Source organism: Aethalodelphis obliquidens, unplaced genomic scaffold (assembly GCF_003676395.1).
Source record: "Aethalodelphis obliquidens isolate GAN/ISIS:26980383/991018 unplaced genomic scaffold, ASM367639v1 scaffold13, whole genome shotgun sequence".
In the NCBI taxonomy this organism is placed as follows: domain Eukaryota; kingdom Metazoa; phylum Chordata; class Mammalia; order Artiodactyla; family Delphinidae; genus Aethalodelphis; species Aethalodelphis obliquidens.
Genome location: NW_020837957.1, coordinates 4,650,541 through 4,664,276, shown reverse-complemented (window position 1 = coordinate 4,664,276; position 13,736 = coordinate 4,650,541). Strand labels below are relative to the sequence as shown.

At 36.6% G+C, this 13,736-nt stretch overlaps 1 protein-coding gene across 1 annotated transcript in view; it reads left to right on the top strand.

Moving 5' to 3' along the window:
- CUNH1orf141 (chromosome unknown C1orf141 homolog) overlaps window positions 1-7,845 on the top strand; it is a 37,004-nt gene extending 29,159 nt beyond the window's left edge. The window contains 4 exon segments of the mRNA XM_027114520.1: window positions 666-804; window positions 5,363-5,516; window positions 7,237-7,657; window positions 7,660-7,845. Of these exon segments, the coding sequence (XP_026970321.1) occupies window positions 666-804; window positions 5,363-5,516; window positions 7,237-7,657; window positions 7,660-7,823 (878 nt within the window). The 3' untranslated portion in view covers window positions 7,824-7,845.
- The last annotated feature ends 5,891 nt before the right edge of the window (window positions 7,846-13,736 follow it).

Below are 13,736 nucleotides of genomic sequence, written 5' to 3'. Positions count from 1 at the left end.
TATTATCCAGAATGAAATATATTCTGTGCCTAGTGTGAAAAAAAATTGTAGGTACTAAACAAATATTTGTTTGGTTGGTTGAGGGACAGTCACAAGTTACGCAGTTTATACTTACATATGCTTGTTTATTTGGGGTATCTAAATAATTATATTTAAATAGAAATATACAGAGACAATCTGAGACACTAGGTAAAGCTGGATCACTTTTTTCCAGTTTCTCCCCCTTTACTCAGAACTATTCTGCTGTACCTGCTCTGTGTATGAGACAGTAAAGTTTCTGTATAAACCAAGAGGGCTTTTTTTTCTCAGTACTTAAACTTTAGACTTTCTCTACATTTGGAGAAATACATTTTATATGAAAATAATGGCTAAGTTTTAGAGACAAAGAAAATAAAAGTTAGTAAAAAGTGTGAGCATAGGCAAATTTTTAAATTTCTGTAGACTTGTTCCCTCATCTAAGAAGTGGTAATAACATCTATTTCATAGGGCTTTTTTTTTGAGGATTAAATAATCATTATATTTGAAATTATTTAAAGATCTAGTCAGCTGTTAGTTATCATAATTAGCTATTCCAAATATGAATAATCAAGTATAAATTATTTACAATATAGATATGGAAAAAATAATTTCTAAGATAGTTTCCCCTTTTCTTTATGTTTAGGAAGAACATGCTAAGCCCTTCCATGAACTGTATTCACAGCATAGACAACAACAATGTAGAAGAACATTGGGTTCTACAATCTTTTCTCCTGTACCCAGCATTCAGTCTAATGCTTATAAGAATGAAAAAGACTCTATTTCCAGGTATACTCATTGTGTGTTTATATTGAAGTAACTGAAAATTAACTGCATTTAACTTTAAGATATAGGCATTAAGAAAATCTTTAGCCAAGGAATATCAGTATCTAATCATATTACCACATTATTTCACTACTTAATAACATCTGAAGACTCTATAGCAAAAATGGTAAAGCTTAGATTCCTTAGTATGGCATATAATATCTTTCCAGTCGTCTATTCTGTCCTTTGCTTATACTGAGTCTAATCACAGCAAACAGTCTGTTCCAACTACTGTGTGATTGACCCACTCTGTTCTTTATGCTCAGAACATACTTCTCCTGATAGATTCCTATTCATCTTGAATAGTTGGGACACTTTTAGCTGCAATTAAAAGAAAACTAACTCCATATGATTTAGACAAAAAAGATATTTATAATCTCAAATAACAAGAAGTCCATCAGTAAGGCAGCTCCAGGTTAATTCAGGGGTTTAATGATGCCATCAAATATCCAGCTTCTCCATCTTTCTTCAACTTGCCTCTACTGTCTCAGCAACTAGCTTGTCCTCCTAGCCTTGCTGTACAAGATGGTGACCACTATTGAAGATAACTGGTAACAGCACCCACTGAAAAGGAGAAAAGCTCTTTGACCCTTTTTTTCTTTTAAAGATTTATTTTATTATTTTTGGCTGCGTGGGGTCTTAGTTGGAACGCAGGATCTTCATTGAGGCATGTGGGATCTTTCGTTGCGGCATGCAGGCTCTTCCTTGTGGTGCATGGACTTCTCTCTAGTTGTGGCGTGTGGGTTTTCTCTCTCTAGTTGTGGTGCACAGGCTCCAGGGCTCAAGGGCTCTGTAGTTTGCAGCACACGGGCTCTAGTCGAGGTGTGCAAGCTCAGTAGCTGTGGCACACGGGCTTAGTTGCACTGTGGCATGTGGGATCTTAGTTCCCTGACGAGGGATGGAACCTGCGTCCCCTACATTGTGAGGCAGATTCTTTATCACTGGACCACCAGGGAAGTCCCTCTTTGACCCTTTTGTAAGAATGAGGAAAATGCTCCCCAAAGCCCTCCAGCAGACCTCCCCTGGTGTCTCTTTGGCTAGAATAGCTTCATACACTCATATCTAAAAACCAGTAAATCATTATCAGCTTTTAACACAACCCACAGTATGAAATACTTTTTATATCACAATGATTGATATCTATATCAATATCTATATGTATCTATCAATCTATCTGTCTGTGGAGCAGAAGATTCAGATTCATAGACCCCTAATTATTTGTCTTTCTGTTAGTTGAAATTGATTGCAGTATTTTAGTGTTTTGAACAATTGTTACTAAGGATCTATGTGATACACCCTATTCTATTCTACTTTTTAAAATGTTGGTCAGGAGATGCTAAATTGATTTATTGTCTAAATTGATGGGTTGTAGCTCACATTTTGAAAAGCACAGGCTTAGATTATTCCAGGTTCATTCCCTTGATTTAGGAAGGCGCTCAGCCTCCCTTGGAGGACAGGGTTGCTTGGAGAAAAATGAATAGGATCGGAGTTCTGTTAGCAAAAAAGGGGGAAAAAAGACTCTTAAGTAGGCAACCCTCTTTTTAACGCATTATCCTTTAAGTTCTACTCAGATGTCACATCTTCTCTGAAATGTTCCTTGATAGCAGTGGCGGGCTGTTCTACGTGTGCCCTTATATGTTTTGGCCCCTGACACCTGTCTCATCTCATCTTACTCCACTCTCCTCATCACTGCACTCCAGCAACTCTGGCCTTCCAGTGAGCATTCCAAGCTGGTTTCATACTCAGACCTTTACACTTGCTATTCCCCCAGCTCTTCACCTGGCTGTCTCCTTCCCTTTCTCAGATTTCAACTCAAATATCCCCTTGTGAGAGAGGTCTCCCATAGCCACCTTAGATAAAGTATTATGTTTATATTTTTCTGTAATACTTACAAGTAGTTGAAATTATTTTATATATATGTTTTGTTGGTTGGTTTGTTTGTCTTTTGACTATTTCCTCTCTCTAGAGCAGAGCTTCCTAACCAATAAACTGTGGTAATTTTGTGCTCAGAGAGGGTTATAGGTGTGCTGAAATGCTGATCCTTCAACCTTCAAAACTGTGGAGTTGGCCCCATGGTAGCCAGGCTACAAGTGTTCTCAAGTGTTTATCTCAGTGTACTGAACAAAGACTATTAACTAATATGTCTGTCATTATGTGGAAAAGGTTGGGAAACATTGCACTAGGATACAAACTACTTGAGGATAAGAAAAAAACTGAATTTATTGCCAACAGCATGTGTGTCTGGGAACATGTTTAAGAAAGTAGAGAAATGCTGGAGTGGCCAGCAGGCATATTTGGAAGAGTTCCGCCCTGGACACTTTATTCATGCCAGGTGGCAAAGTCTGTTTGGCATGTGCTAACTGACCTGTCTCCATACCAAGTGTTTAACCATTTGAGGCTTCCTACTGGCTAATAATGACTTTACATTTTAGAGAGATTTGCAGATTTCGGAATGCCTTTCTTCAACAAAAATCCCCCAAGACCAGTTTTATGTTAGCCAAACATTAGATCCTTGATCTCAGTCTTTTCCAGTTCTATCTTGTTCACTTAAGAAGTTTTTACTGGGCTTCCCTGGTGATGCAGTGGTTGAGAGTCCGCCTGCCGATGCAGGGGACACGGGTTCGTGTCCCGGTCTGGGAGGATCCCACATGCCGCGGAGCAACTAGGCCTGTGAGCCATGGCTGCTGAGCCTGTGCTCCACAACGGGAGAGGCCACAACAGTGAGAGGCCCGCGTACTGCAAAAAAAAAAGAGGAGAAGTTTTTACTGAATAGCTACTACAGATCAAGCACAATACCAAGTACTTTCCATGTTATTTTACATTGAAAAATATTTTATACAAAGTATTTTCTAAATGCCATAATATATATGTGTCTTTTGTGAAAATCTTTTATAATTTCAGCTCAAACTGAAAAAAAAAACCTAGGGGATCATTTGATTTGGTTGGTCACTTAGAAGATTAAGTTAATAAAAGGTAATTTATTTAATTTTTTTATTTTATTTTGTTCGAAGATGTTTCTGAGAAGAAGAGTTCTGCCTTTTATTTTCTTGTAGACCAGAATGAATTTATTCTGTCTTATTATGGACATCTAGGCCCATACTACAATCCAATGACCGTTCTAAGACTGCTCAGCTAGTCACATTCACATTCAGACAAGGTCATACACATGTGACACAAGGTCACATTCAGACCTTGAGCACATGCTCTGTCTGCTGCAAGTTCACAGTCAAATGGAGAGGAAGACAATGAAAAATGAATGGAGAGAATACAATTGCATTTTTATAGTAGATACAAATTTAATTACACTACAACATGGATGTGAAAAAAAGTAGCTTTTTATTTTTATATAGTTCTGATACTTCTCATGAGATCCTCAAACCCTGTGTAATGAAAAAAATTCATATTAATCCATTGTGTTTTAAACTTTGTTTGGAGTAAAAATGCACAGCCTCTTTAGGCTTAACACAGTCTTTCTGTTTCTTTCTACCATGGTATCTTAGTATATGAGTGAGGGGCTCACTGGACTTTGTGACATTGAGGAAAAGGTACTTGGCCAGGGATCTGGGTCAGTGCCCTTGTACTGCTGACCTCATTCCTAGATGTTCTGTGGCTACTGACATTTGTGCTTCATGAACACACAGTCTATTCTCTCTGAACCTGGATAGGGTCCACTCTCAACTATCACTAGTATGGTAGGACTCATTTAGTTCTTGTCATGTCTTCATCTCTTCTTAGACTGTCTATTTATACCTCACCCAAGTCAAGCCTTTGCTATGGGTCACTGCACCCTTCAATGACAAGCATGTTGCAAGCCTAATCTCAGTGTCCATGTCACGTGTGGACCAAGGGAGATCTGGAATGAAAACTATATCCTCTCTCTGCCTAACCACACCATTTCATCCTGATAACAAAGCTAGGGTCACCCTGTGTTGGCAGGAAGCTACCCTGCAAAGCACTTTCATCCCAGAATCTCAACAAAGGATGTGGCAAATATATCTCTCTTCCTTTGTTGTTCTCCTCAACCTACATAATATACTTCCTCTCCACTCAAAAACCAGAGAGGCACACATACTATGGTCTTGCTTCCACCCCTGCTTTTGCTATTTTCCCCCACAAACCAAGCAGGAAAGGATGGTCTTGTCAGGTTGAAAGCATGGCAGAGGGTTTGAGGGAGATGTTAGCAGTAGTGATTTTTTTTTTAATTGGGGTATAGCTGTTTTACAATGTTGTGTTAGTTTCTACTGTACAGTGAAGTGGAGTTCCCTGTGCTATACAGCAGGTTCTAATTAGTTATCTATTTTATACATATTAGTGTATATATGTCAATCGCAATTCATCCCACCCACCCCACGCCCCCGCTTCCCCCGCTTGGTGTCCATATATTTGTTCTATAGCAGTAATGATGTTGAGGAATGGGAAAGGCAGACAAGAACAGACAAGCTGAAATCAGCCCTATAAACATTTATGCTGAACTTGTGTTCATTTTCAGAATAAAATCTCCTCCAGAGATGAATGATTTTAGTACAAAAGACAATAAATCCATCAGAAAGGATCAATTAAATGAGTATTCAGTAAGAAAGAAAAGCTTGCCCCCCTTGTGCTTTGAGGATGAACTGAAAAAGTCAAATGCCAAGATAATCGACATTAGTCCAGCAAAGACAGCAACTTCTTACACGGTAATAAAAACATCTACTACTGTTCAGTAAAAATGTGTATTATTACTCCTTGTGGGAATGTCGTACTCCAGTGCCCAGAATCTTTGATAAATTCTCCTTCCCTCTTGGCTTCATATTCTGAAGTGACAACAACACAAGTTCTTAGTGTTCTTTTTAGAACCTCCACCCCAAATCTGGGGATTCCTCTGCACCAGCTGAAAATTTTGTGTTTTTCTTTATAAAGAACAATTTATCAAATTTTCTTGATTATAAAAGAAATATAAAGATGGTATTTTTTTTAATGACTGGATTATGTTTCACTTTTCTATCAATCTATTTTAAGTATTTCAACGAGAAAATACATTTATTAAAGGCCATCTGGTAGCTCAGAGTCTCTGGGATGCTGGAGAGACAATCTGGCTTGAAAGCTCTCCAATCAGGACTAACCCTGTTACAGCCCCACGTTGCTCTACTGGGGCCCATGCTGTTGTCACAGATAAAAGTTTACAACTCTGACTCTGGGCAGGGGACACTGTTTCTAAGATCTTTTCCAGTGCTGCCCTTCCGCTAGATATATCTACCACCATCCTCACTAGAATAGTTTTCACAATGCCTACTTTTCAAAATGCTTGCTTTTTCTGAACTGAAGACTGTCTTAGGTGTGTCTGAGTGGCAGAGCCTAGGTCACACACCTACGCCCTAACCTCAAGCGAGGCTGATAAAGTGAGTTTTTGCCTGTACCTAAGTGTACTTTGACTCGGAAGGTGGAAAATTCCCTAAGGTATTGATTAGACAGACCAAAAATTTGACAGACCTCTACTCCTATCACTAAATAGGTAACATGGGCATCACCAGTGGATTGCAAAACTAGATCTTTTGTCATTTTTTCAGTGATCGTATGCATTAATATGCCTTTCACACTAAGGACACTAATATACAATGAGATGATCCTAATTTCTTACTTCATTAATTATATTTCTAAAAGAAAAGTAGCAATCATTGACTTAAAGTTTACAGACTAAATACTAGTTCTACTCATATTTGATGAGTTTCTGTGGAGTTAATCTTTTTTCCTTACAATGGAAATGTGGAAAAGAGTTCAGTGAGTAGCTCATACATACAGATTTTGCTACTACTGTGATAAAAGTAATCTATTTTTAAGTCAATCTATTACTTTGGCTATTTTATTCCACAGATATATATTGAGCACTTTTTATTGGACTAAGTATTGTGCTAAATGTTGGGGTATAGTAATGAATATAATTATTTTAAAGAAAATTTTCCACTGTCTGAACTTACTAGGATACTCAGACTGTAATTTTGGCTTATAATCAGTTATATTTCTTTTGATTTTTGACTCAATCCATTTTTTGGTATGCTGCTTATTTCTGGACATGGAAACCTAAGAAATGACAGAACAATGTTCCATCCCACCAACTATCATATTTCCCAGTGACAACACCAAACATAAAGACTTTATATCTCACTCTATTTCAAAAAGGGTTTTAGGAGGCCAAAAGTTCAGATTTTACTCCTAACATCTGAACAGAGTGTCAAGAGAAAGAAGTGTGTCACATACAAGGACATCTTTTTTGTATGTTTAAATACCATTATTGTTTATATTAAAAACTTCTATGTAGTCATTTCTAGAATACTTTACGATTTTATTTTCATGTTTTAAAAATTATAGCCTTCTTGCCTCAATAGACTGATGACGAATACTCTCTTCTTTAATCCACAGGAAGAAAATGATACAAATCCCATAATTTTCCATGAGACTGGATATGTACAAATGTTACTTTTGACAAAAAACAGGCTTCCTCCCCATTCTATGGAAAATGGGAATGGTTACCCATATAAAAGATCAAATATTGTTTTAGAAAGAAATTGTGGAATGCTCAAATCTGTAGCTAGAGGTCAATTTATTACTCCTTCCAAACCCAAAAGAACTCTGCCTACAACACAGAAGAAAGCTATACAAGCAGTATCTTTTGAAGTAAGCCGTAGAGTTGTAGATGATAAACTAAGGAAGAAAACTAGCAAGCAGATATTTGAAAACGTATCTTGGAATAAACTTTATAACTTTTCACAGACTTTTTCCAGCCTAACAAAAAAATCTGTGGGTTTCCTTGATAAAACTGTTGTTCAAGAAATGAGTGCTAAAACGGCAAATTTGAAAAAACGTTTTCTACAGTAAAAACAATGAGCAAATTGAGTGCCTCGCCTGTCAAATATTGCTCAAAGCCTTCAAAAAATATACTCAAAGTCCATAAAATAAATAATGTAACACCATTGGATGATTTGTTAAACTTGTCAAGTAAAAATTAAGCACCTCATAAAATACTGTTTATACAGCAAAATTTGGGTAACAGGAAGCAAATAAAGTTCCAAGATCACAGAAGAAATCCTTGTCTAAATGGTAATGTTCTAGTGGATGGTAGAAGAAAACAAAGTATAGAAATTGGAATTACAAACCAACAGTGGTATACTATTTTTAGTAAATAAGAGGACAAAATTAGGAAATAATGATCAACAAGAGGAACTAGTTCAGGAGTTTCTCTTATCTCAATTAGATCCCTCAATCATCAGCATTCCTACAGTAAAGTAGATTCAGGACCAAGAATGGCACAGACTGACTCTGGAAATTTGCTGTCGGAAGCCAAATAACATCAATAACCTTGCTCCATAATTGGATATCAAACAAGACAAATATACCATTAACTTGATGCATGTGGAATTAATCGTTGTAGCAGCATTTTGGATAATCATTAGAAACCAGTATTACATTAGCAATTCATGCAATTAAAAGACTTTGTAAAATTTCAAATACCTTTTTGTTAGTAAACATTGGAACTTCTTTACTATATAATGCCTTTACCAAGTATAACTTTGACTTTTTTCTGAATTGCTAAATAATTTAAAAGAATAATTTATCTTTAATAAGATAAATAATTTTGGCAGCAAATCCTTAAAGGATTAAAAGTTCTAAATATATTATTATATTGCTATTTTATCTACTCATTAACTTCTCGTGAACCCAAACACTATAAAGACGGAATTCACCTTAGAAACAAGTTGCATTTGAAGAGTTCATTGGCAATCCGCTAGTTTAAGGACTTTGAAAAAAAAAATCTTAACTGTTAGTACTTGAGGAGAAGTAGGTTAATTAAAAGGATTTCAGTTAAAGGAAGGTTTTGGAGGTCTTTTGGAAACTTTCCAGGGTAAGGAGGTAAACTTGTTCAGGCTTCTCTGTTTCCACTGACTGGAGGTTTTCTTTATTGTGCGTCATCAGTGTTACTCTTGGACATCTTTTCACAGTAGAGGCAGATTTTGGCTCTCAAATAGGATGACAAGTAGAGAAAATGGAGATGAAGGAAAGATAGTGTAACTGGAGACTTTGTAAATGAGGGAAGAGCAAGAGAAAAAGGGTTCAAGATAAGGTGGTGGCTTCAGGTATGTAGGAAGTAGTAGGGTGGAAACACACAAGCTTTCCCTGGCTCTTTACCTTTCATTTTGTTACTGGCTGGGGAGGAGAAGCAGCAGCTGCAGCAACTCAAAGTCATGAAGTCCTCTTTCTTTCTTTCCAGAAAACAGGGATTGACCCTCCTGCTCTCTTTGCTTGCTCTTATCCACTCTCCCCCTACCTCTACCCCACCCCCATATTCACTCCTCCCCTGCTCACTGCAAAGCAAAATAGTTTCCCTAACTACCCTGCTGGCTCAGAAGAGAAAACACAGACTCTTCTTAACCACTAACAATAAAAATGACAAGAAAGAGAAAATATACCTAATAATAGCCCAAGTAATGACGGTAGGGTTTCCTGATATTCAGTACAAGAGAAACAGGTGTAGGCCCTGGGTTTGGGCAGTTATGAGTAAACTTGGGCAAATAATGTAAACTGAGTCTCACTTTTCCGTATCCCTGCCTTAAGATGAGGACAACAATACCTTATTTTACTGTATTATCATTTTTAAGATTAAAACAACAGTGTGGAGTATCTTGAGTATGGTAAGCATTCATTTAAATTTCCCTTTTTATTCCCATCCTTTCTCCTGCTCTTAGTGTAAGCATAACATCTTAAAAGATGTTCCCCCAAGTGTCTTACTACCATCTTTTCTAAATTAAATGCTAAACCTAACTACAATCAGTGTCCAGACTTCAGCCCAAAGTAGACTCAAATCAGAACTGAGGATTTTGTATGTTATTTTTGGAAGTTTCTGCTGGAACTTGTGAGTTTTATCCTTTAGAAAGGCACTAAATCAACTTAAAAATTCCATTTGGCTGAGATTGGCCATTGACATAGCTGGACAGCAGGGAGCAGTGGATTCTGGGAAGATGGTGACATAAACTCAGCACCTTTCTCTTCCACTCTCAGATTTAATCTATTATCTCCTCAGCCAAATAGATGCTGGCATCTGCAAGACGTGGGGTGCAAGATTAGACATGGTTTCTATTCTGATGCTGAGATCTGAATATGGCCCTAGAAACCAGTCTCTGAGTTAGAAGGTAATAATGGAAGTTGTGCTGTATCCAGGGACTAGCTAGCATTTGGGATCTGTGGATTACCCAGGGAAAGGTTGTCTTTGGTCCTGTGTAAGTACGTGTTCCTGGTCTCATTGGTCCCCAGGAGACCAACAAGGAAACTGTAAACCTATGAACAAACTGGGAAGTCAGAGGTCCATGAATTTTCCTTCAGATGCCTCAACAGAGGTCGTGTTCTGCTTGCTCTTTTAGTACCAGTCCATAATGGGCAGGATTTTACCTTCTACCATTTACACAACTGTGGTCACTAGATATTGCAAAAAACAGACCTGAGCTTCCCTGAGCCAACTAAGAAAAACAACAAGCCATCTAAAGGGGCACAGCAAGTAGACGGTGGCCAGCCAGGCAGGATGTAATGGAGAAAAGGGCAAAATTATGAGACTTGCCAGAGGTTTCACCTAGGGATGGGGAGGAATAAGCAAACATAGTAATTTTGTAGGATTAACAGTCAGAAAAAAATCTGAAAAAATAAAGTTTTTTCCTGTTTGCTTATCCTGCCAAGTCCTGCTCATTCAGCAATCAGCTATTAAATAAATAGAACAGTTAAAGATGCTAGAGGAGACAGGGATAATTTGACAAGAAAAATAATAAAAGCACTTAAGTTGATTCAAGTGCAGCACGGACACCCCCCCACACACACTCATTACACTATTTGTTATAAAACACTGGTTGTATGTATTACTCTCAATTGTAATCTGAATTGATAGAAGAGTTAACTGTTACCTGAATAGAAAATATAAGAAGACTTCCAAAATAAGGAGAAATGGAATTAATTAAAAAATGTATGGAAAATGAGAAAGAACAAACATAATATCATAAAAACATTGATATCAAGTATCTGTCATACTACATTTGAACTGGTTGAATTTTCTCTTTAAGAAACAGAGACTCTCAGACTGAGTTAAAAATAACACTTAACTATACAATCAGCTCTCTGTATCCATGAGTTCTACATCTGTGGATTCAACCAACCACAGATAGAAAGTAGTCCAAAAAAAAAAAGAATTCTGGAAAATACCAAAAACCAAAACTTGAATTTGCCTAGAACCAGCAACTAGTTACATTTACACTGTATTTATAAATATTTACATAGCATTTACATTGTATTAGGTATTATAAGTGATCTAGAGATTATTTAAAGTATATGGGAGGATGTGTATAGGTTTTATACAAATACTACTCCATTTTATATAAGGAACTTGAGCATGATGGATTTTGGTATCTGTTGGGGGCCTTGGAACCAATCCCCTGTGGATACAAACGGATGACTGTATACTGTTTATAAGAAATATCATTAAAGCAATAAAGAAAGCTTGAAAATAAAGGAGTGAAGATGGAGATATCAGACTAATGAAACAAAAAGAGATTGGAGTGGCATTATTAATATCAGATGTTAAAATTTAGGATTAGAAACAATAAATAAGACAAAGAAGAACCTTATGCCTTATGTAATAATGAAAACACAATATCTGAAAAAGATATAACAGCATCTTTGGTGCACTATATATGTACCAAACAACAGAACAGTTAGTTATATAAAGCAAAGGCTATTGGAAATCTCAGGAGAACTTAAAAAACATAAAATTATTGTGGAAGACCTCAATTCACCTCTTTCAGAGTTAAACAGGTAAAAAAGAAGTATGAATATGGAGTAATTATATAATGCAATTAATAAAATTGATGTAGTGGATATAAACCCCGTTTCATTGTTTCTTTGAAACAGAGAAAATAAATTTTTGACTTTGTCCATAGAAAATGGATTATGTGCGAGGCTACACAAAAACACTTAACTTTTTTTTTAAATGAATGTAGAGACCTTAAAAAAATAACCCAATAAAAAGAAATCAAAATTAAACAGAATCCAAATATATTAACTATTTAAAAATAAAGAAAGGATAAAGAAGAAATCAAAACTCAAACTATAAAGTGAAAAATAATGAAAAGGAAGCCACTTCATTTCAAAGCTTATGGAACAACAGCAAAAGCTGGTTTAAAAGAAAAGTGTAGGTCTTATTTTTCTTTCCTCTCTCTCACCCTTCTCCTCCTTCCCATCCTCCCGTCCCCCTCCTCCTCCTCCTCCTTCTTCTTCATTTCTACCTTCTTCCTTCTTCCTCTTTCTTTCTTCTTAGTGAAAAGAGATCAGTGAAAAGGATCCCGAGGTTCTTATTTTGGAAAACAGAAAACATATAAAACAAACCAAAAGCAATTATGAGTAAGACATTAATACAGATAAACATTAAAAATACTTTAGAAATAAAAATACAGTATAAAAAATAGATAAAAGCAAAAGTTGTTGTTTTGTGTGTTTGTTTTTAAAACACACTAAAATGGATAAGCTCTTCTCAAACCTGATTTAAGGGAAAGGAGCAAAAAAAGCACTATAAGATTATGAATGAGAAAAGAAACAACCATAGACGTAGGAGCGAGCAAAAGAATCATAGGAAATATTACATGCAAATTTATGCCAACACATTTGAAAGTCTAAAAAAAAAAAAGGTTAATTTCATATCAAAAAAGAAATGCCCAGAATTGACCCCTAGGAATGGATATTTTGAATAAACCAACTTCCTAGAAGACAGTGACAAGCACCAGGACTAAATGAGTTCAAAAATAATTTTTCTTATTTTCTTATTGAAGCCAGTGTGGTAAGTAGAATTTCAAAGATGTCTCTCCAAGATTCTTGATCCTTATTTTTCAAACACTAGATACAGTTGTGAATGGACTTTGTAAATGGGTTTAAGTTTATTAACCATCTGACCTCAAATATGGAGATTATTTGGAATTATTGGTGGGCCTGATGTAATCACATGATCCCTTAGGAGCAGAGGAATGCAGAAGTCAGAGAGATGTGGCAGAAGTGAAGGTAAGAAAGATGGGAGAGAAGTAGAGGTTGGAGACTTTAATTCATAAAGGCAAAACTTTTAAACACTTGTTTACGATATTTTCAATTTGTTCACAATTACTCATTTCCTCCCTACCTTTTCCATGTGTCTCCATAGTTGGAGTGTATCTCCCTACTCCATTGACGTGGGCTTGGCCATGGGACTTACTTTAACCAATAGAATGTGAGTAGACATGACTTACATGATTCAACGTTGCCCCTCTTGCTCCTGTCCTCCACCATGAGATCAGCATGTCTCAAGTAGTGGCCACTCCTTGAACCTAGGTGCCAGTATGAGAAGACATTTGGAACCAAGGCAAGCTGAATCCTGCAAAGCCCAGAAGAGCCTCACCCAACCCATAGCCCTCATGTAACATGATCAAAAAATAATTTTTTGGCATTGTAAGTCACTAAGACAATGTACAATTGTTTCCACAACAAAGTCAGACTATTACAATCTCTTTGGCACTTTAATCTTTGAATTTAATTTCTCACAAGAAATTTTATAGTTGAGGGAGTTGTATTCAAAATTGGGCATTTCTGTGTTAGCATTTTATTATTGGAGTGTATTAATCTCATAACAGTGCCTCTGATGACTTATGCTGGGTGATGGGCTGGCCATAATTTGAGATGGGAAATAAAATAGGAAATGAAATTTTTACTCTTGACACATCATGGTCTCCGAGTTAGTTGAATTAATATAATTGTTACTGAGTCCAAGCTTGTACTGCTCACTGCATGACAGGTCAATAAATCGAGAGACAAGGTGTTGGGGCAAGGAATAGTGACTTTATTCAGAAAGCCAGCAGACCAAGAAG